Source organism: Dama dama, chromosome 5 (assembly GCF_033118175.1).
Source record: "Dama dama isolate Ldn47 chromosome 5, ASM3311817v1, whole genome shotgun sequence".
Taxonomy (NCBI): Eukaryota; Metazoa; Chordata; class Mammalia; order Artiodactyla; family Cervidae; genus Dama; species Dama dama.
In genome coordinates, this window is record NC_083685.1 from 85,220,399 (window position 1) to 85,242,661 (window position 22,263).

The following is a 22,263-nucleotide window of genomic DNA, read 5'->3' on the forward strand; positions in this document are numbered from 1 at the left end:
GCTTGGGTTTTGAACTTCAGCAGTAAGAGGGAAACCCACAGACCTCAGAACCTCAAAGATCACTGCCAAAGTGCCTTTTGGCAGAACCACACAGAAGGAGGTGACAGGCTCAACAAGGCTGCAGAAGGAGGTCATGGGAACCTGCACTTCTGGGAAAGTAAGCAGTATGGTAGGGTTCTGGTGTCATGGAGCGCAATCCCAGCTCCGGCTCCAGCTCCTGCTTCCGTGGCCCTGTGGCCACTCTGCCTTGGAACCTCGGTGAACGGATGCTTCTCCATTTCACCACTGCTAGCTCTCCTGCCCAGAACCCTTACATGTCCTAAACACACTGAGGCCAGGTGGCTGCCATTCCTTGAGTGAATTTGCAAATATGAACTGGCTTGCTCACCAGTCCCCCATTCCCTGAGGTGACCTTGAAGTACACATCCATCAACTGGGGCGCTCTACCCTTAGGAACAGGGAATATTCATCAAATGAAAGGAATGGAACTAACTAATATTGAGTAGTCATATACTATGCACCAGGGGCTTGAGATCAATTCTTCTATGTAATCCTCACACTCAAGAGAAAAACATTATTCACTTTTTGAAGTGAAAGCTGCTCAGTTGTGTCTGACTCTTTGCGAGCCCATGGACTGTACAGTCCGTGGAATTCTCCAGGCCAGAATACTGGAGTGGGTAGCCATTCCCTCCTCCAGGGGATCTTCCCAACCCAAGGATCGAACCCAGGTCTTCCTCAATGCAGATGGAGTCTTTACCATCTGAGCCACTGGGGAATGAAACAACATACAGAAAAGTGCACAAATCATAAGCTTGAAGAAAGTAGACCCATCCAGACCAAAAATTAGATTCCCTCTTAGAGTCCTTCTCCATCACTCTCCACTACCTCTTCCCTACAAGTGCTGTAAACAGTATCCTGACTTTGAATACCATAAGCCAGTTTGCCTGGTTTTGAACCTATTACAAACGGAATCAATCACTATGCAGTACATGGTGTTAAGCCAGCGCCTTTCACGAAGTATTATGTAAGCGACCTCCTTATTGTGTGTAGCCGTAGTTTATTCACTTAAATTGGTGTGTCATCTTCTCTTGTATGAGGATGGAACAGTTTACCCATGTTCTATGGACATTAGGATTATTTCCACTTGGGAGCTGTGATTGAAATATTCCCTTTTGTTGTATACATACTTTTTAGTGCACATAAATATCTTTTTCTGTTGACTCTGTACTTAAAAGAGTTGCTGGCTCTTTCAGGGGATACTGCCAAATACATTTTCTTAAGCAGTTGTAGTTAATTGAAATTCCCACCTGCAGTATATAAGAGGTCCAGTGACTCCACATTCTCACCGGCACTTGATTTGGCAGTATTTTCAATATTAACCATTCTAGAATGGCATCTCATAATACTTTCATTTTCCATTTCCCTGATGACTAGTGAGATTGAGCATCTTTTCATATACTTATTGGCCTCTTTTATGACATGCCTGTTCACAAAGTTTGCTCCAATTTTATTCTTCTAGATAGATAGGCATTACTATTCTCGACTATTTGCACTTTCATATACACTTTGTTTATTTATTTATTTAACTTTCTGGCCATCCACGGGGCATGCAGGATCTTAGTTCCCTCACCAGAGATTGAACTTGCGCCCTCTGCAGTGGAAGCAAGGAGTCTCAACCATTGGCCTGCCAGGGAAGTCCTTCATATACACTTTAGAAACAATTTATCAATCTCTGTCCCCCAAAGGCTCAGGTTAGATTAGCATTTAATGGAATCTCTATGTCAATCTGTAAAGAATTTGCATCTCCAATGTAATGTTGAGTCATCCAGTCCATGAATGTGGTAATGTCTGTCACTTATGTAGGTTTTCTTTTATTTCTCTAAATAATATTTTATAGTTCTCTATGTAGAGCCTTTCAACATCTTTCACACGATTTATTCCTAGGTATTTGATGTTGTTTATGTAATTGTAAATGGCATCATCTTTTACATTTAAATTTCCTAGTCATTACAGGTATACAGAAATACAATTGATTTTTGTAAACTGATCTTGTATCTAAATTCACTTATTATTTGAGTTTATCTGTAGACTTTTCCCATATACATATACACATATACATGTACAGACCTGTTGCATGATTAATTTGTAAGGTTCATTTCTTGATTTTCAGTCTTTATGTTTTTCATTTCCTTTTCTTATTGTACTAGTTTAACCTCCAGTACAAAGCCTAATGGAATCGGTAATAGCAAGTATTATCTCATTCTTAATCTCAGGTGGATTATTAAATATCATTTGAACTGTAGCTTTTATGTAGATAATCTTTATCAGACTAACGGAGTCTCCTAATTTTAGTTTACTGAAATTTTTATCATGAGTTGTTTAATTTTATCCAGTGTTTTCCCTGCATCTATTAAAATAATCATTTTTTTTTCTCATTCTGTTAATGTGCTATATGGAAATGTGATGCATGCTAGACATACCAGAGTTGTCTTTGGGAATTTTGCTGGGTTACTGAGAATGATCCTTTCTCTTCTCTTGCATAATTATGAACTATAACAACTGTATGGGAATTCCCTGGTGATCCAGTGGTTAGGACTCTGCCAAGGACCTAGGTTCAAACCCTGGTCAAGGAACTAAGACCCCACAAGTCACGGGAAAAAAAAAAAAAAAAAAACTATGGAAATCTAGAGCTTCTGGGGAACATCTCACCACATGGAAAGAGCTTGCCAGAGATTAAGCCCAACCCAGAGGAAATAAAAATCATGATGTGGGGGATGAGAGACAGAAAGACACCCTCACACAGAAAAAAAAGAATACAGATGACAATATTTGAACCCTAGTTCTAACAATGTCAATCTTTCCCTGCCTTGACAAAATATATGAACCAATGAAATTCTTTTTCACTTGAAGTACTTTGAGTTGATTTTATTTATATTCATCACATCTGTCTTGCTTAGAAGATTTCCCCAAGCAAACTGCAAAAGTCATGTCAGACTATTGAACATCAGCTGTATTTCCATCATAGAAATGCGCATGGGTCTGGGACGGGCACTGCCGCTGAAACATGCAGTTCTAGGCAGCCATATTCAAACAGCAGGGGAGACAGGATATAAAAACCAGATCAACATCCAGGTGCACCAGCTACCTTTACAGTCACACTACTTTACATATTTAAAGTAGGACCACACAATCCATTTTCCAAAATGTAGAGAACTCCAGCCCATTATCCTGGCCTTTGGAATGGGTACAGAAAGAATTATCCAACCTGTCTTCCTAATCACAGATGAAAATTCCTCTAGGAATTTTCTGGAACTTGACAGATGTTAAGGAGCAAGAGAGCTAATGAAATAGGCAAACTTTCCTAGAACAAAAGGGAAGATGCGCAACTCAGGGGACAATCCACAGTCCTTCTTTTACATGGACACCTCACTGTGGCTGCAAAGATCCCTAACGGAACTGACACCCCAAGAGCTCTCAGCTCAGAACTCTGTACAGTTACAGGAGCAGCCCCAGCCTCCCTCTGGGCCCCTGTCTAAGACACTGGTTTAATGAAGCCATAATCCATGCATTTGATGAGACATTCCCGAGCTGTCTGAACCACCGCTGCCCGCTTCTCATCCGGCTCTTGCTTGCCCACCACGGTCAGGATCTCCAGCAGCTCACTCTCCACCAGCTTCTTGGCCAACTCAGCATCAGCCGCCAGCAGGTTGTAGGCAATGACCAGGCCCCGGTGTTGAACTGACAGCCGGTCATGCAAGCAAAGCCGCTGTAGAATCTCCAACCACTGAGTTGTCTGGAGGCAGGGAGGAGGATAAAGACAGATTGGAGGAATCAGTGGAGGGGATGGAGAAGGGAGATTCTGGACAAGATAAACAGAAGGCGTTGGCCAAGCCCAGATTCTGAGCTCTGAAAGGGCAAGTGCACATCTGATTATCTCTATGGACTCAGCATATGCCCAGCTGAGCCTCTTGGAACTAGCTGGATGATGCCCATCTGCTTACCAGGGCAGGAGTTGGAGAATTAGAAGAGACTTGAAATAATCCAGTCCTTTTCATTTTGTAAGTGGAGGGATTGAGGTTGAGGGAGAGGAAGTAACTTAGCTACGGTCACACATCTGGAATAGTACAGAATAAACATCCACCCATCCACTTAATTTTTAAGCATCATGAGAAGCAGAGGGACAGGCCTGCTGCATGCCTGAGTGGAATGGGGATGGAGGGTGTTCAGAAAGGAGGATTCTAACTCTGGGCACATGCACAACGCCTGCTTCTGCCAACCCATGTGCCCTGGGAAACGCTGCTTTAGGGCAGCAGCCTGTGGTCCCCAGGCTGGAAGCACCCCACCTCTGACCTACTCAGTCAGAATTATTCTGGGGAAAGTTTTTAACCAGCCCTCCAGGTGACTCTTACACACGATACAGTTTTGAGAAGCTTGCCTTACGGAAAGGGCTGAAGGCCAGGGACCAAGCAGGATGAGCTATATTCAGGAAGGAGACCCTCCCCTGGTGCCAGGACAGTATGAGTCTCCATGGAACTTAGAAAACACACACACACACATACACACCCCCACCTTGAGCTGGCTATCTAAGAGCTTGCCTTTTGTTCTTTTTATATATATATATTTAAAATTAGAGGATAATTACTTAACAATATTGTGATGGTTTTTGACACACAGCAACACGAATTGGTCGTAGGTATTCATATGTCCTGTCCCTGTTGAATCCCCTCCCACCTCCTCCCCCCATCCCACCCCTCTAGGTTGCCACAGAGCACCGAGGAGCCTGCCTTTAAAGCAGACTTGCTGCTTAGCATGCACGAGGCCCTGGGTTCAATCCCCAGCACCTCCATAAGTTCCGTGTGCTTCCCACTCTGCTGAGGTTCTTCTCCCGGGGGGATTTGTGTAAAGCAGACTTGCTTTAATACATTTGAATTGAGATGTTCACATTTTTTCACCATCAGTGACTATGAGGTCCACAAACTTAAGTTCAGTTTGGTGAAATAAGGAAAGTTTCATTTTGCACCCCTATGTTTGTGGCTATGTCCATATCACTCTCATTACACCTGCTGAAACAGCCACAGTCCCACAAAGGGCCTGGCCATCATCTAAGAGCCTCTTTGCCAAACTGTGAGCTCCTATGGTACCCCATCCACATCCCCACTTCTCTTGAGGAGCTTAGGGACCCCATGGCCGTAGTTAGTGCTGTTATTATTGTTGTAATTCTTGCATAATGAGTTATGAGCACCACCAAAGTGAGTTCGTGCATTTAGGGTGTCCACATAAGGAGTGCAGAGGTTGCAGCATATACCTTCCCCTCTTCTGTGGGTAGGAACAGATACCCAGGGGGCGGGGAAGGGTTACCACGGGGGCTGGCCTCCCCCGCAGAGGATCATCCAGGGCAGTGTGGTTGGGGGCTGCGGGGTTCCCCGGGGCCTGCTCTCACCACTTCAGTCATCTTGAAGCACAGTTTCTTATGCGCTGCTGTCAGCATGGCCAGGGCCCCCGCAGCCGCATTCTGCACCTTGTCGTCATCCTCGCCACAAAGCAGCACCACCAGCTTCAGCCGGTCGTTGCCATCGGCCAGGAACCTCTCCTGTACCTATAGGGGGCAAGTACACGGCTCAGAGGAAAAGGCCCCCACCTGCCCAGCCTGGAGAGGGAAGGACGCATCTGGAGCCATGTTCTCTGACCCAAGATCACTCAGAGCTTTGCTTCGAGCAGCACACTCATTGACACCTCCTCCAGGAAGTCTTCTCTGACTACCTAGATGAAAAGACTACAGATTCCTCCAGTTTACAGGTTATAGAGAATAAGGAATTCCTTACATAGCATTCGCTGTCACCTCTGTTTGCATTCAGCTCTCCACCCTTGGGGAAAGGGCAGGTACAGACTTCTGCAGGGTGGATGTTGCCTGTAAAGCCCCATCTCTTCCCTTTGGAGAAGACTGGAATGTTTCTCCCACAACAGATGGGCCTTCAGGGTCTGCCATAAAATGCCTTTGTGGTCCCTGAAGGCACAGAGGCTTGGCGAGAGCATCTTTGGGTAGTTGGGTAGTTTACATGGTAGTCAAGAGCTGCTGTACCATTTACCAGGTGGAGGGTGAGGTTTCCCAAGGCCCCCAGAGCCAGGAGAGGAGCCTCCTGCCCCTCTGCTCTGCAGGAAACCCTGGTTGGTTAAGTTTAAGGGCATTTTTGCTGGGTGACGTGTCCTAGAAGTGAAATGCTAAAAGGAGTCAAAGGTCACAGCTGCTCAGGTTTTAAACCTCTATCTGCATCTCCCTGAAGCTGGAGCAGTGGTCCTCAGAGGTAAGAGTGCAGTGATGCTCAGTACAGTCCCCTCACAGGGACAGGTGTGACAGGGAAACAGCTGCCCCAGAAGAACTACACGCTCACCTCTTGCACTAACTGTGGCCATGACCTTGCTCTCGTCATAGAACATGAAGGGAAGTGATGTGTCACTTCTAGGCCACCGCGGCAGAGTGCTAGGGGGATCTCTCCCCTGGTCTGCCTGCCCATCCCCATCTGAATGGAGACCACACCCAAGGGGCAGAGGGGGAGACAGTCCTGTCTTTTTTGGATGGGGGCAGGGTGATGATTGAAACCTGCACCCCCAAGTCATTGCTTGGAAGTGAGCCACCTGATTGCAACGTGAGCAAGAAATGATGTGAGCGAGAAATGAATCGAGATTGCTGGGAGAAATAGCAATAACCTCAGATGTGCAGATTACACCACTCCTATGGTAGAAAGCGAAGAAGAACTAAAGAGTCTCTTGATGAAAGTGAAAGAGGAGAGTGAAAAAGTTGGCTTAAAACTCAACATTCAGAAAACTAAGATCATGGCATCTGGTCCGATCACTTCATGGCAAATAGATGGGGAAACAATGGAAACAGTGAGAGACTTTATTTTCTTGGGCTCGAAAATCACTGCAGATGGTGACTGCAGCCATGAAATTAAAAGACGCTTGCTCCTTGGAAGAAAATTTATGACCAACCTAGACAGCATATTAAAAAGCAGAGACATTACTTTGCCAACAAAGGTCCATCTATGGTTTTCTATAGTCAAAGCTATGGTTTTTTCCAGTAGTCATGTATGGATGTGAGAGTTGGACTATAAAGAAAGCTGAGCACTGAAGAATTGATGCTTTTGAACTGTGGTGTTGGAGAAGGCTCTTGAGAGTCCCTTGGACTGCAAGAAGACCCAACCAGTCCATCCTAAAGGAAATCAGTCCTGAATATTCATTGGAAGGACTGATGCCAAAGCTGAAACTCCAATACTTTGGTCAGCTGATGCAAAGAACTGACTCATAGGAAAAGACCTTGATGCTGGGAAAGATCGAAGGCAGGAAGAGAAGGGGACAACAGAGGATGAGACGGTTGGATGGCATCACCGACTCAGTGGACATGAGTTTGAGTAAACTCCAGGAGTTGGTGATGGACAGGGAGGCCTGGCGTGCTGCAGTCCGTGGGGTTGCAAAGAGTCGGACACGACTGCGTGGCTGAACTGAACTGAACTGAGAAATGAACCTCAGTCCTGTTGGGACAAGTGTTCATTTGGTTGTTTGTTGTGACAGCTGGTCCTCCCCGAGGGAAGCTGCTCCCCCTCCCATCACTTTCCCCTCTGCCGTCTTTGGACACACTCTCTTCTCCCATGTGCTGCCAGGCCTCCAGCCCAGCCTCAGACCAGCTCCCTGACGGACCGTGGTAGCTTTCTTTTGACTTTAAAAGGCTTTCATGGATCAAGTTTTCCTCCTTTAACTGTGAGAACATCTAAGACTTGAATTAAGAATTGAGGGGTGGGACTTCCCTGGCGGTCCAGTGGCTAAGACTCTGCACTTCCAACGCAGGGTGTGTGGGTTCCGTCCCTGTTTGGGGAACTAAGATCCCACATGCCATGGGACACAGCCAAAAAAGTTAAAAAAAATTAAGGGGGAATGAAGTGGGCCTCACACGTGGCCCTACACTTGGACCCAAGAGTGCCACTTGGTCTGGCTGTCACGTTCACAAAGGGCCTCAGATTTCAACCCTGTTGTTACCTCTGATGAGGTTCAACCTACTAGCGCAGCAGTGCTCTTCCAGGATGGAAAAGAAGAGACATTCGTTCATCACGTGGTGATGATTTCTCCTACTACTGGACTGTGCAGCCATTGATGCCTTCTGAATTCATTTTATTTTTACAAATCCTGTAATTAATCTGTGACGAACACTGTTACAGTGCATTGCGGTTTCTATGGAAACAGCGATCTGTCATTAAATGTTACCATTTGACATAATCTAAACTTGCTTGTAGCTGTTTTTGCATTTCTCCTTTTTTTTATATGTGTGGCGCTTCAACAGCTGCAAATGGTCTAACCTCTCTTGACTTCCAAGAGACCCTGGCCTCGTCTTTTGCTATGAGATTATTTAGTAAATAACTTGGGGAAACGGGACTTGCCCCGCCCCCAATCCTGCCCAAGCTTTGGGATCAAAGCTTCAGCTAGGGATAACATCACTATGCGTATTTTCCTTTGTCTCCTTTGTGCATTACACTCGCCTTGGGGTCCCTTGGAGAGGGGAGCTGTCATCTAGGCCCCACTTTCCACACCTTGATCACGCCCATCCTGAGCCCCTCACCTCCGTGTTCACCACCATGTTGCACATGCACTCCGTGGCCGCCTGCCGCAGTTGATCATGGTTCTCAAACATGTAGTTCTCAATGTCCGGCAAGGCCTTCTCCTTAACGATCTTCTTCCTGGGGTGTGAGGGGTGGAGGAGGAGGGTCTGCTGAGTCCTCTGTAAAGACCACTTGGGGGTCTGAGCCACCTAGGGGCCATTCCAACATCCTCAGTCAGCACAGTTTCAGTTCAGTTCAGTCGCTCTGACTTCTTTGTGTCCAACTCTTTGTGACACTCTTTGTGACCCCAGCAAGAGTGACCCCAGCATCGTTTAGATGACAATAATCCCACCCCGGGACTTCCCTGGTGGCTCAGTGGTGAAGAATCTGCCTGCCAGTGCAGGAGATGCAGGTTCAATCCCTGGATCGGGAAGAGTCCCTGGAGAAGGAAATGGCAACCCATTCCAATATTCTTGATTAGGAAAGCTCGTGAACAGAGGAGCCTGGCAGGTTATAGTCCACGAGGTCTCAAAAGAGTTGGACACAACTCGGTGACTAAAACAACACCAACAACAATCCCACCCCCGGAGGGGCCCCCAGCGACACAGCACAGCATCCTGGCCATAGCAGTGGGATCTCTGATGAACATGTCACCCAGCTGGTGATCCTCCTGTACTATCGCTGGAGAAAGTCTTTCTCTCTCCTGCTGGAGATGAAACCATGATGTGATGTCTGGAGTAACCCTCGTGTGATCATGAGAAAGGGGAAAAGCCTGTCTGAGAATTAAGACAACACAGACAGGAGAGAAGTAGATTCTGGGACAGCTTTGCAACCCCTGCATCAAGCTGCCCCTGAGTCTGGATTGTCCTAGATGAGTCATTAATTATGACTCCCAATATCCTGAATCATTAAATTCCCCATTATGCTGAGACCAACTGGAGTTGAGTTTTCTGCCACTTAAAGAATTTCAGCCCAATTCCACCATCCCCTTGCTTCCAAGGAGGAATACACTTTATCCCACCCCTCAACCACCTGATATCTCTTTTACTACTTCCAAAGGACGTGTCTTTCCAGTCTCCTTTGACTTTGCACCTTCACTGTAGTTTTTCCAAGTGCTAACTCATGTCCCCCCCACCACCATTTCTACCCACGGCCTTCCAGCCTGTCCTCAGAGGAGCGCACACAGTTCCTGGGACATTTCCACCGACACTTCACGCGACACCGCTCCCCACCCGTTCCCTCCACCCACTCACCGGAGCTTGTCACTCCGCCCAGACAGGTTGGTGAGGCCTAGGAGAGCCTCGTAGTTCTGGAGGCCATCCCGCTGTGTGTTCAGGAGACTCACGAGGGGCCGTACCACCTCGTACACCTATGAGGAAGGGGTCGAGGAGTCATCAGATGGAGACCACCTCCGCCAGTCATTTACAGGTGCCCGGCTCTAGAATTTCCAATGCACTTGCCCACCCATTGTCTGATTCCACCTCCACAATGATCTGATCCCGAGGGGTGGGGTTATTTCCTTGATTTTGCAGATAAAACAGCCTTGTTTGTCAGAGCCAGGGGTGGAATCCATGCCCCTCCAACTCATCGCCCTCTTTGTGATGGCACCATGCCCCCTCCCAAGCCAGGGGGAGGGTGACAAGGAGAAAGGCCCCTCGGAGCAGACACCTCCCATCACCTCCCTGCCCCCCACCTCTGGCCACCCACCCGCTCCCCGGGGAAGGCAATGTCTGGGTTGGAGACCGCAGCGATCTTCGCGAGGGCATGGGCTGCCTTCACCTTGCCCACGTCTGTGCCCTCCAAAGCCAGGGGAATCAGGGCCTGCAAGAAAAGGGCAGAGGCAGTCCTCGGTCACAGATACAGAAGCCTCTCTTCCCAGCCTCCCTGTCCAGCCGCTGTCTGTTCCATCAGAAGTTCAGGAAGACTCAGCAATGGAGTCAACTCTTGAACATCACAGAAAACAGTTAAATTCTTAATCACTGATTCACTCTCCCTGGTTCCCAGTGCACATGGGGGTCTCTGCAGGCACTCTCCCCAACCCATATACATTCGTTTGGCTTTTGGAAAAATCAAGATGCTGATGTTTTCATTTCTGCCTAAGTCAAAGCTAATCGTAACAGCAGCCATTGACTGAGCACCCCCCATGAGCCAACACTTTAAGTGTATTTTCTCTAATCCTATGACATTCTACAGTTTGACTGTGTGATGTTTTTTCCCTTGTTTTACAGAGAGGAAACTAGGACTCAGAGAGATAAGTAATTTGCCCAAAGCTGTGCAGCTGAAAAGGGACAAGCAAGGACTCGATGACAAGCCTCCCAGGGCAAAGCCCATGGTCTCTATCTGCACTGCTTCCTTCCAATAGCAAGGAGGATAAATGGGATTCCACAGGAGATCCCATGACACATCAGAGACTCAGGCACAGACAACAGAGGTTCCTGAATAACTGTATTCCATGAGGTCGGGCCGGGGCAAGGGGTGCATTATTCTTGGGCTAGGCAAAGAGCATGCACACACACATACCCACAGATACACACATGCATCACACACACACACACACACACACGGAGACACATGCACACACGTGAGAGAGCTCCTCCCCAGGGGAGCAGCTTTTTGGACAGCAAGAACCTTCTCCCAATTACCTTACCACCACCTTGAGCCACAATGGTACCTCGGTCCTTTGGGTTGTCGCACAGTGCCAGGAATACCCTGTGGGGCAAGGATGCAGGACGTGAGCACGCCCTTCCCGGGCATCAGCAGGCCAACCCGTGAGACCCAGTAAAACCCTGGGAAGCACTCCCAGTGTGCACCTGCCCCAGAACCAACCTTGGGAAGATACCGCCATGGACCTGAGTGGCTGGGGAGGAAGAGAGGCCAAAGGCAGCTGCAACAAGTGGCCCCATCCCTGCTTAGGGGGATACCAAATGACTCACTAGGCTTCCCTGGTGGCTCAGATGGTAAAGAGTCTGCCTACAATGCAGGAGACCCAGGTTCGATCCCAGGGAAGATCCCTTGGAAAATGAAATGGCAACCCACTCCAGTATCATTGCCAGGAAAATCCCATGGATGAAGGAACCCAGCAAGCTACAGTCCACCACCGAGGAGAAATTCTTCCACCTGGAGGGACCCCGGACCTCCATGATCTGGCCCTTGCCTTCCTCTCTGGTCTTATCTAGCACCGCCCTCTCCTGTGCACTCCATGCTCCAGACACCTTCCTGGAGAACCGTGACCTCATTCATTCCTTCTCCCTCCATCCTCAGGGTCTTTGCATGTGCTGTTCGCTCTGCCTGGACCCCTTCCCTCCACTGCATGTGAGCAGCTTCTTTCCTCCAGGGTTCCCTTGAGTTGTCACATCTTCCAGGAGGCCTTCCTGGCTGCCCACCTACATGTCCTCCCCTCTGGCCAGTGGGCTGCCACTGCTTGTGCTGTTTGTCCCCCATCACGGCACCCGCTGCGTTGTGACTGTGAGCCTGTCTGCCTTCCCATCAGGCTGTATGGAAACTGTGCCTTTCCCCTCTGTCATGTCAGGGTCTGGGAACCAGGTCACCAGACGGACAGTGACCTCCTTCCTCCCAGTGCAAACTTGCACCCGGGATGGCCCACCCCGACATGTCGCTCTTCCGTGTTGATCCCCTTCAGCCTCCTCTCCAGGCCCCAGTGGCTCACTCCCTCATTTACTCCCCAGGCCATCTCTATGTCCCCACCCAGCCTCCTGCCTGCAGGCCCCTCAGACCCCAGCTCCGGGCCACTGCAGTCGCACCTGGCCAGCAGCTCTTTGGTCTGGTCGGTGAGGATGGCATTGTCTGCTTTCACCATGCAGACCAGCGCCGAGGTGACGCCGGCCTTCAGAAGCCGCTTCACTCTCATGTCCACAAAGTCCTTCTTGTCCTGGGGAGATGAAAAGGTGGCAAGGAGATCAATCCTGGAATAAGGAAGATCATCCCAAACTCTAGATGACCTGTGTGTTCCTTTTCTTGCAAAAGGCTGGCTTTCCATTAGGCTACGCCTGGGGGCAGAGTGAGAGGGGAGAGAGAGCAGATAAAACCCACAAAACAATGGATTGGATTTTGCAGGAAACCCAGAGTCAGCCTCAGGGTTGAATAGTCTCTATAGATAATCCAAAGAGTGTCTGAGAAGAGGCTGCTGACAGCTGTGGACAGTCTCTGGCAGCCACATTTGAACTTCACAGTGGCAGAACATGCTAGCTATATGCCCTTGCTTGCAAGAAATCCTATGCAGCTTTAAAAAATTATTCAGGGACTTCCCTAGTGGTCCAGTGGCTAAGAGTCTGCCTGCCAATGCAGGGGGCAAGAGTTCGATCCCTGGTCCAGGAAGATCCCATATGCTGAAAGGCAGCTAAACCCCTGAGGCACAACTACCGAAGCCGATTGGCCTAGAGCCTGTGTTCCACAAGAAAAGCCACCACAACGAGAAATCTGTGCACCACGATGAAGAGTAGCCCCTCGTTCGACACAGCTAGAGAAAGCCTTGCACAGCAACAAAGACCCAGTGCAGCCAAAAATAAATATTAATTAATTTTTTAAAAAAATGATTCAGTGGGACTTCTGGTGGTTAAGACTCCAAGCTTCCGCTGCAGGGGGGTTTGGGTTCGATCCCTGCTGAGGAAACTAAGATCCTGCATGCCTAAAGACCTGAAGTATTTCCCCCAAACTGGATACAAGATGAAAGATACAGTCTAACTTTTTTTTTTAAAACACAGAATAAAAAGCCTTAGGTAGTTAATGCAGCACACCAAAATCCAGATATCCCAGAAAATAAAATTTGTATGAATGTTGAAAACATGAACTATAACGAACTATCTTGTGTCCATGAAATCAACCACATAAGTTGCAAAACATTCACGGTGACTCCATTTGGTTTCTCAGACTATAAATTGTTTCCCCCTCCACCTCAATGGAACATTTAAACTAAGAAAAAAGACAAGTGCCACCTAGTGGGGGAAATTGACTGTGAGTCTCTTCAATTTAACTGCGTGCATGCGTGCTACTTTACTTCAGTCTGTGTCCGACTCTTTGCAACACTTTGGGCTGTAACCCGCCAGGTCCCCCTGTCCATGGAATTCTCCAGGCAAGAATACTGGAGTGGGTTGTCATTTCATTCTCCAGGGGATCTTTAAGACCTGGGGATCAGGTGGGGGCTGCGGCTGCATCTCACCCTTGTTTGCTGCGTCCATCCTCCCCCGCGTGGGGGGAACAGCCGGTCAGACCCGCGGACCTGCCGCTGAGGGCCGCCGGGGGTGGGGGGCGAGGGATGCTGGGCTGCCGCATCAGCGCCTGCGGCCCAGGGGCCCAGGAAGGGTCGGCGGAACCAGGATCCCCGCCGCCGCCGCCGCCCCGGGAGCCCCTGTCGTGCCCTCAGCCCCCATCCCCAAGTCCGACCTTGACCCCAACCCGGGCTCAGGCCTCATCGCAGCCCGAAGCTGCCCAAGAGTCGGCGGGCTCCGCTGAGGGGCTGGAGCTGCAGCGCTGGCGCCAGGGCGCTAGCGGGGGCGCTGGGGGCCCCGGGCCGGCAGGGGGCGCGGGCGGCGGCGGGTGGCCGCGCGCTGGAGCTGGCCGAAGCGCGGCGGCGACTGCTGGACGTGGAGGGCCGCCGGCGCCTGGTGTCGGAGCTGGAGAGCCGCGTGCTGCAGCTGCACCGCGTCTTTCTGGCGGCCGAGCTGCGCCTGGCGCACCGCGCCGAGAGCCTGGGCCGCCTGGGCGGCGGCGTGGCGCAGGCCGAGCTCTACCTGGCGGCGCACGGGCCGCGCCTCAAGAAGGGCTCGCGCCGCGGCCGCCGCGCCCGCCCGCCCGCGCTGCTCGCCTAGGCGCTGGGTCTGGGCAGCTGCGTGCCCTGGGGCGCCGGGGCCACGGCCCGGAGCCGGAATCGCCCTTCCGCCGCAGCCCGCCCCGCGGCCCCGCCTCACCCCAGCGCTGACCTCCGGCGCCGGGACCCCTGGCCACCCCGAGAGACCACCGCCCGGGTGCCGACCGATGGACTGAGGACGCCGGCTGGGTGGAACGACGTCACCGACGCGGATGGACAGATTGGCCGACCACAGGAAGAGACAGTCGGGGGGCCGGGGGCCCAGTAAAGAAGGCGAAACCGAGCTCCTCCCAGCTACTCAGAGCCTCAACTCAGGATCTGACTTCTGGATTCTGCTCCTTTGCCCGGGCACCTCCTTCAGGAAGACTTCTCTAATCGACCCTGCACAACCGCAGCACCCTCCTCACCTCAAAGGAGCCCCTCACTTGACAGTGGCAAGGGGCTGGGTTCTGGGGAAGTTGCCTCTAATAGGAATTTATATATTCCCGCATTTGACTCTGGCTTACATGGTACAACTGGGGATGTTATAAGTCCTTTGAGATGCAATCAGATTAACAGAGCAGCAAACCTTTCCACCCAGAAAAGGATTTCTCTTTAAAGATATCGTTACTGTTCTTAAACAAGTCTCAGCGCAGCTGAGATGCCGTTGCTGCTCAGTCGAACAGTGGTAGGAGGGCTGTTTGAGGGGAAACATTTCTCTGAACAATCCCTCAGTTTCCCTCGCCCACCATCCCTGCCCTGTATGGGTGCCTGCCTGCAGCCCCTCAGAAAGATAATGGGCTGCTGGCTCCCAGGGGACACACCTCTTTCTCAGGAAGAGGGGTTGACCACATAAAAATAATAAGTTTTAAATGAAAGATTAAATTGATTCAAATTAACTTGATTCAAATATCTTGATGGTAGACGGAAGGGGGCCACATGGACTCACACCTAACCCAGAACTTGTAGAATTCCACAAAATGATCGCATATGGAGTCAGTTCCCTGTTGTGTACATTCAGGAAGAATAAACCTCAGTGAATGTGAGACAAGAAAAAAAAAAAAAAAAAGACCTGGGGATCAAACCCGGGTCTCTTGTATTGCAGGTTCTTTACCATCAGAGCCAGCAAACCTGCACTTTATCTGCATCTTCTGTCAAATCCTCACACGCGTGCGCACACACACACACACACACCACCTGAATATCACTAACTTTCCGTCCCACCTCTCTGGTGGTCCGGTGGTGGACAGCCCCCTCTCCTCTCGGCTGTCCTCATCCCCACCTTGGGGTGCTCCTCGGGCACATGCTGCTTGGAGAACTTGGCCAGCTGCACCAGCTCGGGGATGACCTCCTTGACATCGTAGCTGTTGGTGCAGTTCACCAGGGTGGTGGCCACGGAATACAGGATGGTCTTGTCGGGAGTCTGGAGACAGGAGGTGGTGGATGGTGGTAGGAGTGGGCGGGTGGAGACAGGAAGAAAGGAAACCTGAGAACAAACCACTGCTTCCCAGAGGCTCCCTCGCAGGCAGGCTGCTCTGGGAGGAGTGTGGCCGGTGAAGCACCAAAGCAGAGGAACTGGCTCCGCTCACAGCGGGCGGCAGGAATTTCTCCTGCCCCCTCAACAGCACCCAGAGCTGCACGGAAGTCCTCTGAGTGTTCCCATTGCTTTGTGCTCCTTTCAAAAGCCCAGCGGGATGGGGCGGGACCTGAACACCCTCTGATGGAAACGCCCTCCCACACTTCTGCCTTTTGTGGTGAGAAAGAGCCATTGGTGGGGTGGGGGGGCCCGGTGGTGGCCCAACAGAGGAAGAAAGGCATCTGGGAGGGGCTGAGAAGGAGGGAAGGGGCCCAAAAAAGGACCTCTTGGTCCCTTAAGACCTCACTCCCGGAGGGGGTTCCAGGAAAAAACTACCATCATCTTGTTCATCCTCCCACTGCCTGGAAGGCATAAGGAGTTGTGAGTCCATTTCACAGTCAGGAAAGATGAGGACCAGACAGGGAAATGACCAACCCAGGTTTACGTGATGAGAAGGGGGTGGAGTCAGGATGAGGCTGGGTGGATGTCCAATTTCCCAGGCTCAGCGGACAGCCCGCGGGCCTGAATCCAGCAGATCCCGGGGCCAGAGGTTAGGGCCACACTTGCCTTGGCCAGCTCGAACATGGCCTGCAGGGCAGGGATGTCCTGAACAAAGTCGTCCTTCACGTCGGCGTCCAGCGTGAGGTAGGCCAGGCCCTCCACCGCCCATTTCCGAGTCCGGGTGTCTATGGATGCATTGCACAGCCACCTGGGGGAGGGGAGGCACTGGGGAAGGGTCCCGGGGCTCCGGGCAAGAGCGAGGCGATCCAGGGGAGCAGGCAGGTGGGCGGCCTTTCAGGATCTGGCGTCCGCTAGGGCACATCCCGGAGAGGAGATGGTGGGCTTGGGGAAAAACCTTACTTGCGACACTGTTTGGCCAGCTTCTCTGTCGAGCCTTCAGCAAACTGCCTGAGAGCGTAATCTGTGCCGCCCGCCGAGCCGAGTTTACAGAGTCCCTGAGGAGGAGGAGAGGTTTGTAGGATCAGAGACACCAGGTTTGGGGACCAGGCCCTCCTCAAACACGTCCCTGAGGCTGGAACACTCTGCCCACTTGCTTTTTCTGGATATACCTCTCTGCATCCTACAGAATTCTGGTCAGGTGTCACCTCTCCCAAGATGCCTTCCCTGAGGCTTCCAGGTTAGGGTGGATGCCCACAAACCTGGAGGCTTTTACTCTACCCCTTGTCCCCTGCCCGTTATTTTATCCCCATAGGTGCTTTGTGTCATGTCGTTTTGAAAAATCAGCTAGGATAATATTAGTGTTAGTCACTCAGTTGTGTCTGACTCTGCAACTCCATGAACTGTAGCCCACCAGGCTCCTCTGTTCATGGAATTCTCCAGGCAAGAATACTGGAGTGGGTAGCCATTCCCTACTCCAGGAGATATTCCTGACCCAGGGATCTAACCTGGGTCTCCTGCCTTGCAGGTAGATTCTTTACCATCTGAACCACTAGGGAAGCCCAGATACTAACACAGCTGAAACCTCAGTGATAAAACTTATGGCACAAAAGCTGACCACGAAATCACTTTGCGGGGGTAAGATTCAGATGTGCACATTTTTACCCAAGAAAAATTGGACTCTTGCTGGGGGAAAAAAAAGTCTGTCTTCCATAAGAGAAAACTCACAATAGTAGAACCTAAAATCCATTTTTTAAAAAACTGATATAAACTAAAAAAGAAAAACAGATCAATGGCTCAAATCTTCAGTGTAACTGTTGACAAGAAAAAGGTCAATGAAAGTAATTTCTATATAATGAAAATGGGGGAAAATGCAGTAGGTTTAACTGTGCTATATAGAAACCAAGTAAGGAAACTAACTGCGTTTTTGGAATCTGCACTGAAAGTACTTGCTGGACAAAAGCTCATCAGCATTTGAGTCGTTCAAAGGTGTCGAGCAGGGACTTGTTGGTGATCCAATGGTTAAGACTCTGCTCCCAACGCAGGGGGCATTTGATCCCTGTTGGGGGAACTAAGATCCTGCATACCCCGTGGTAAAAAAAAAAAAAAAAAGGAGACAGTCATTATATAGCATGGTCTCCCATCCTGAATCCACATTCTCACAGTCTTCTGCTTATCACTCTGCTCTGCAGAGGCCTGTGGGTGCATCTGGGTGCCTACAGCTTGGTTTCCTCAAAGACAGGGGCCACATCCCATTCATTCCGGCATCCCTGGTACCTGGTGCGGTGTCTGGTACCCAGCCCACTCACCACCAGCGCGCGGATCTTGATCTTCTCGTTTTTGGTGGTCTTGTAGATCTCTTTGAGGAGCGACACACCGTTGGTGATGATGAAGGTGGCACGGCTGAGCTTGGTGGAGGCGTGGATGAGGGCCTCCACGGCCACCAGCTGGTCTGTCTCACGCTCCGAGCCGCACAGCGCCACCATCATCTCCATCACACCTTTCAGTCCCAGCAGCTGATTGCCCAGGTCAAAGGGGCCCTGCAGGATCCCCGACACCGTCTGGATGGCAATCACGTTCTTGTCCATGTCCTGGGGGTCAAACGTGCCCCTAAAACAGAAGGCCAGTGTGGTCAGAGGAGTGGGAGATTTGGGGGCAGACAGGTTTGGTTGTGCATCCTAGATCCACAACTCATATGCTGTGTGGCCTAAGGCAAGTCACTGAACCTCTCTGAGCCTCAGCTTCTTGATTTGGAAACTGAGGATAGCACTACTGCTTCTCAGATTTATGAGGAGAGATGACATAGTGGATGTGCCAGGCATTGCGTTCCTCAAGAATCCCACCCAGATGAGGACTGACACTCAGGACGTTTGTTAGGGAGAGATCTTGGGCTCAACACCTGTTGGAAAAGGGAAGAAATCAGGACTGGATGGAGGGACGCACTGGACTGCGATTCAGTTATGACAAAGCCTCAGCCTGCAAAAAGTTCCAGAGCTGAGAAACCATTCAAAGTTGTTCCAAGTTGGAGTGAGGGACAAACCACGGGATGCTGGTTGCCCTGGGAACATGAATAGCTATCCTTTGCTGAACCAAGTCCCCAAAGAAAGGTGACAGGTGAGAGCTGTCAGCCAACAGGCTTCCCAGAAGCTGGGGTGTCTGGTGGGACAGGACAGCCGCCACCCCAGCACAACAGGGCTACCATGGTGCCTGGCACACCAGCTGACTCCCCGATGCGGCTGAATCATGACACAGCCTGGCCCAGTCGCTCCCCTGTCTGGTCCTAGCCTTTCCCCCGTTGAGTTAGGGGGAGTGGGTGGACCAGAAAAGCTGGCAGGTTCTGTCTTGCTTTGAAAATCCACTATCATCGACTCTACAGGAAGATCTCTGTCTGAGGACGCCTGATCCGAGATCTGCCCAGGTTTGTTCATTGTGGGGGATCAGGGCAGACCTACACAGTGCAAATGCAGAGGAGTACAAGTGAAAGAGAGCATGGCGCAAGAGTCTGAGGCCTGGGCTCCGGTCCCACATCTGCCTCTGGCTGGGTGAGTGGGTGGGTCCATCTGGGGGAGAGGGGCTGGCTTTGGGAGCTCCGAGAGCCCCTCCAGCCCAGGCAATCCGTGCCCTGTGCTTCACCTCCCTTCTCGGTGCTGGGGAACCCAGAGCCTTTCCTGACTGTGGCCCCTGGGCCACAATACCGAGCTGGTGATCTAGAGCCTGAGAGCTGCAACTACTGAAGCCCTAGGGCCTAGAGCCTGTGCTCTGCAACGAGAAGTCCAGGCATCACAGCTAGAGAGTAGCCCCCATCTGCCGGAACTAGAGAAAGCCCACACGCAGCAGTGAAGACCCAGCGAAGCCATAAACAAATAAATTAAAAAAAAAATAATGATGAATTGAGGTCTGCCCTTTAAACCAATGCCAGGTGGTATCTGAACCTCCACCCAGCCCCTGGCCCCCGACAAAGCACCCCCCGGGGGTGGGAGGTGGCAGCCTCAGGCTCTACTTGTTGAAGGCCCCCCGACTCAGGGCCAGGTGACCACAGAGGCGGCATTCACAGGCAAACCTCTATCCAAACTTAACTGGCTGGAAGATAGTTACTGGAACTCGGTTTGGACCTTCATGAAAGACTCAAATTAGCTGCAAACGCTGAAGCTGAGGTAGAAAAAGACCACTGAGAAGCCCTTAGGAGCCTTAAAATTGACTCAAAGTCGGGATCAGGAGAAACTATGGGATTGAGCCAACTTAGCTGGGACCCAAATACAGGAAGCTGAGAATGTTTTTTTACATTTTAAAGTAGTTTTTTTTTTTTTCATTGTGTTAGAGACCTATGTGTTTCATAAAACCTAAACATACTCTCTGGCCCTTTACAGGAAAAGTCTGTCAACCCCTGGAATAGAGAAAGGAAAGCAGAGTGAAGGCAGGGTTTCCACCCTCCCAAGACTCACCTAGTGCTTTTAAAACATGCAGCTTCCAGAGCCACAACCCAGACTACTGAGTCCCAGAAATCCAAATAATTTCCAAGCTTGAGGATTACCGGAGTAAAGGAAAAGAGAAGCCAGCTACCATGAGGAGAGATCCACACGGGGAAGAACCATGGCTTCCATCCAAGGGCGAGCACCAAGGTGTCGGCCACATGAGCGCAGCATCTTGGTAGGTCTTCCAGCCCTGGTCCAGCTTTCGGATGACAGTAGCCCAGGCCAACATGTGACTAATTTGTAAACCCTAAAGCCAGAACCACCCAGCCGAACCTCTGCCAAATTGCCGTCCTATTGTGAGATAATAAATGATGCTTCTGTTTTAAGCTGCTAAACTTGACTAATACAGAACCTAACTGAAATGGTGCAGGACCCTATGGTCCTTTCCACCATGTCCTCAGCCTGCCTTTGGTTTGTGGAAAAACTTTAGCCAAACAACAAATTTAATCAGAGAAATGGGAAAATGCAGAAACAAAGGAAAACAGTCAAATGAGACCAAATAATAATAGTTTAGTCATTAAGCTAAAGTCAAGGGCCTTTAGTTTCTCCTCAAGGGCCATAGATATAATTCTGAGCCATATCCTGTGAGCTGTCTTATAGATACTGAAACCCTCGCCAGGTGGAAGAAGTCAATTATGTGATGACTGGACTGTGGCCATGATATATGGTGCCACAGTTCTCAGAACTTGCCTCAAAGAAATGGGAACAAACCGACCCTGGAACTAAAGACTAACTGGACTGAAAACAATCAAGACGATGCTGGTCAGACCACTGATGACCAATTTCAAGGCGACTGTCAAGAGCTGACTGTGCCGTTTCTGTGTGTAGCGCCCCTCCCTCCATCTATAAAAATTCTTGCCCACTGATTGTCCGCGGGGTGGGGGCCGGGGGAGGGGTCAGCCTTTGGACAGGAGTCCGCCCTCCCCTCCACCCCCGGGTTGCCGGCCTCTGAAATAAAGCAAGCTTTCCTTCCCACCAGCCTTGCCTCTTTATTGGCTTTCGAGAGGCAAGCAGCCAGACCCCCACTCGGTTACACGAGCCTCCGGGAAACTCACGTGATATACTCCTCGCAGATCTTGCGGAAGTGATCGCGCTCGGGGTCACAGCGCAGGTCGTCGTAGAGCTTGTTGATGAGGATCGAGGCCAGCATGCGGGTGTTGTCGGTCAGGGGCAGGCAGGACGGCAGATCTGGGACCTGCCCCACCACCTTCAGGATCTTCCTTAGGCCTGCAGGACGGCCGGCAGCAAGTGTAAGATGCCGGCCAGGCCCGGCCCTCACAAACGCCCCTCCTCGCCCAGCTCTCTGCAGCCCGCCTTTAGGCAGCACGCGGCTCATCCAGCGTGAAGGGCACCGGGATGCAGCCTAGAGACCCTGACTCACACCTGCCTCTGCCCCTAGCTGAGCCATTCGCTCCCGTCGTGGGCCTCATTCTCACATTTACACAGTCAAGACTAGTTGAGCTCAGAGGACTCTGCAAGGCATCACCGACTCGATGGACATGAGTTTGAGCAAGCTCCGGGAGTTGGTGATGGACCGGAAGCCTGGCGTGCTGCAGTCCACGGGGTCACAGAGTCGGATACGATTGAGCGACTGAACTGCCTGACCAGTGCTGACGTTCTGTGGGTTGATGCATAATCTTCCTCAAATACTGTTTTATAGTCTCTTTTCCCCAGGATTCAGTTTCTTTTTTTTTTTGTAAAATGGAAATGCTACTACCTACCTCATAAAGTTTGAGGATTCACCAAGATAAAGCACGGAAACATTAGCCTAGTGCTGATCTAGACACATCATGACACTAAATATTTATTAATTATTCAGCAAATAGGATATTCACCATTATGGTTATTATCCCTTCTCCTGTTGAAGAATCTCCAAGGGCTTCCTACTACCCACCTGGCTAATTCAGCCATTACATATTTGTTGAATAA

At 50.6% G+C, this 22,263-nt stretch overlaps 1 protein-coding gene and 1 pseudogene across 1 annotated transcript in view; one reads left to right on the forward strand and one right to left on the reverse strand.

Annotated features, from left to right (window-relative positions):
- Positions 1 to 2,918: 2,918 nt before the first annotated feature.
- The window catches only part of UNC45B (unc-45 myosin chaperone B), a 41,815-nt gene continuing 22,470 nt past the window's right edge, over positions 2,919 to 22,263 (reverse strand). The window contains exons 10-21 of the mRNA XM_061142781.1: positions 21,390 to 21,561; positions 18,172 to 18,472; positions 16,826 to 16,920; positions 16,532 to 16,673; positions 15,671 to 15,811; positions 12,347 to 12,474; positions 11,228 to 11,294; positions 10,293 to 10,406; positions 9,839 to 9,954; positions 8,606 to 8,723; positions 5,441 to 5,596; positions 2,919 to 3,793 (exon numbers count right to left, since the gene is read on the reverse strand). Coding sequence (XP_060998764.1) covers positions 3,533 to 3,793; positions 5,441 to 5,596; positions 8,606 to 8,723; positions 9,839 to 9,954; positions 10,293 to 10,406; positions 11,228 to 11,294; positions 12,347 to 12,474; positions 15,671 to 15,811; positions 16,532 to 16,673; positions 16,826 to 16,920; positions 18,172 to 18,472; positions 21,390 to 21,561 — 1,811 coding nt within the window. The 3' untranslated portion in view covers positions 2,919 to 3,532. The remainder of the gene's footprint in view (positions 3,794 to 5,440; positions 5,597 to 8,605; positions 8,724 to 9,838; positions 9,955 to 10,292; positions 10,407 to 11,227; positions 11,295 to 12,346; positions 12,475 to 15,670; positions 15,812 to 16,531; positions 16,674 to 16,825; positions 16,921 to 18,171; positions 18,473 to 21,389; positions 21,562 to 22,263) is intronic.
- Positions 13,858 to 15,399, forward strand: LOC133056915 (TMF-regulated nuclear protein 1-like; annotated as a pseudogene).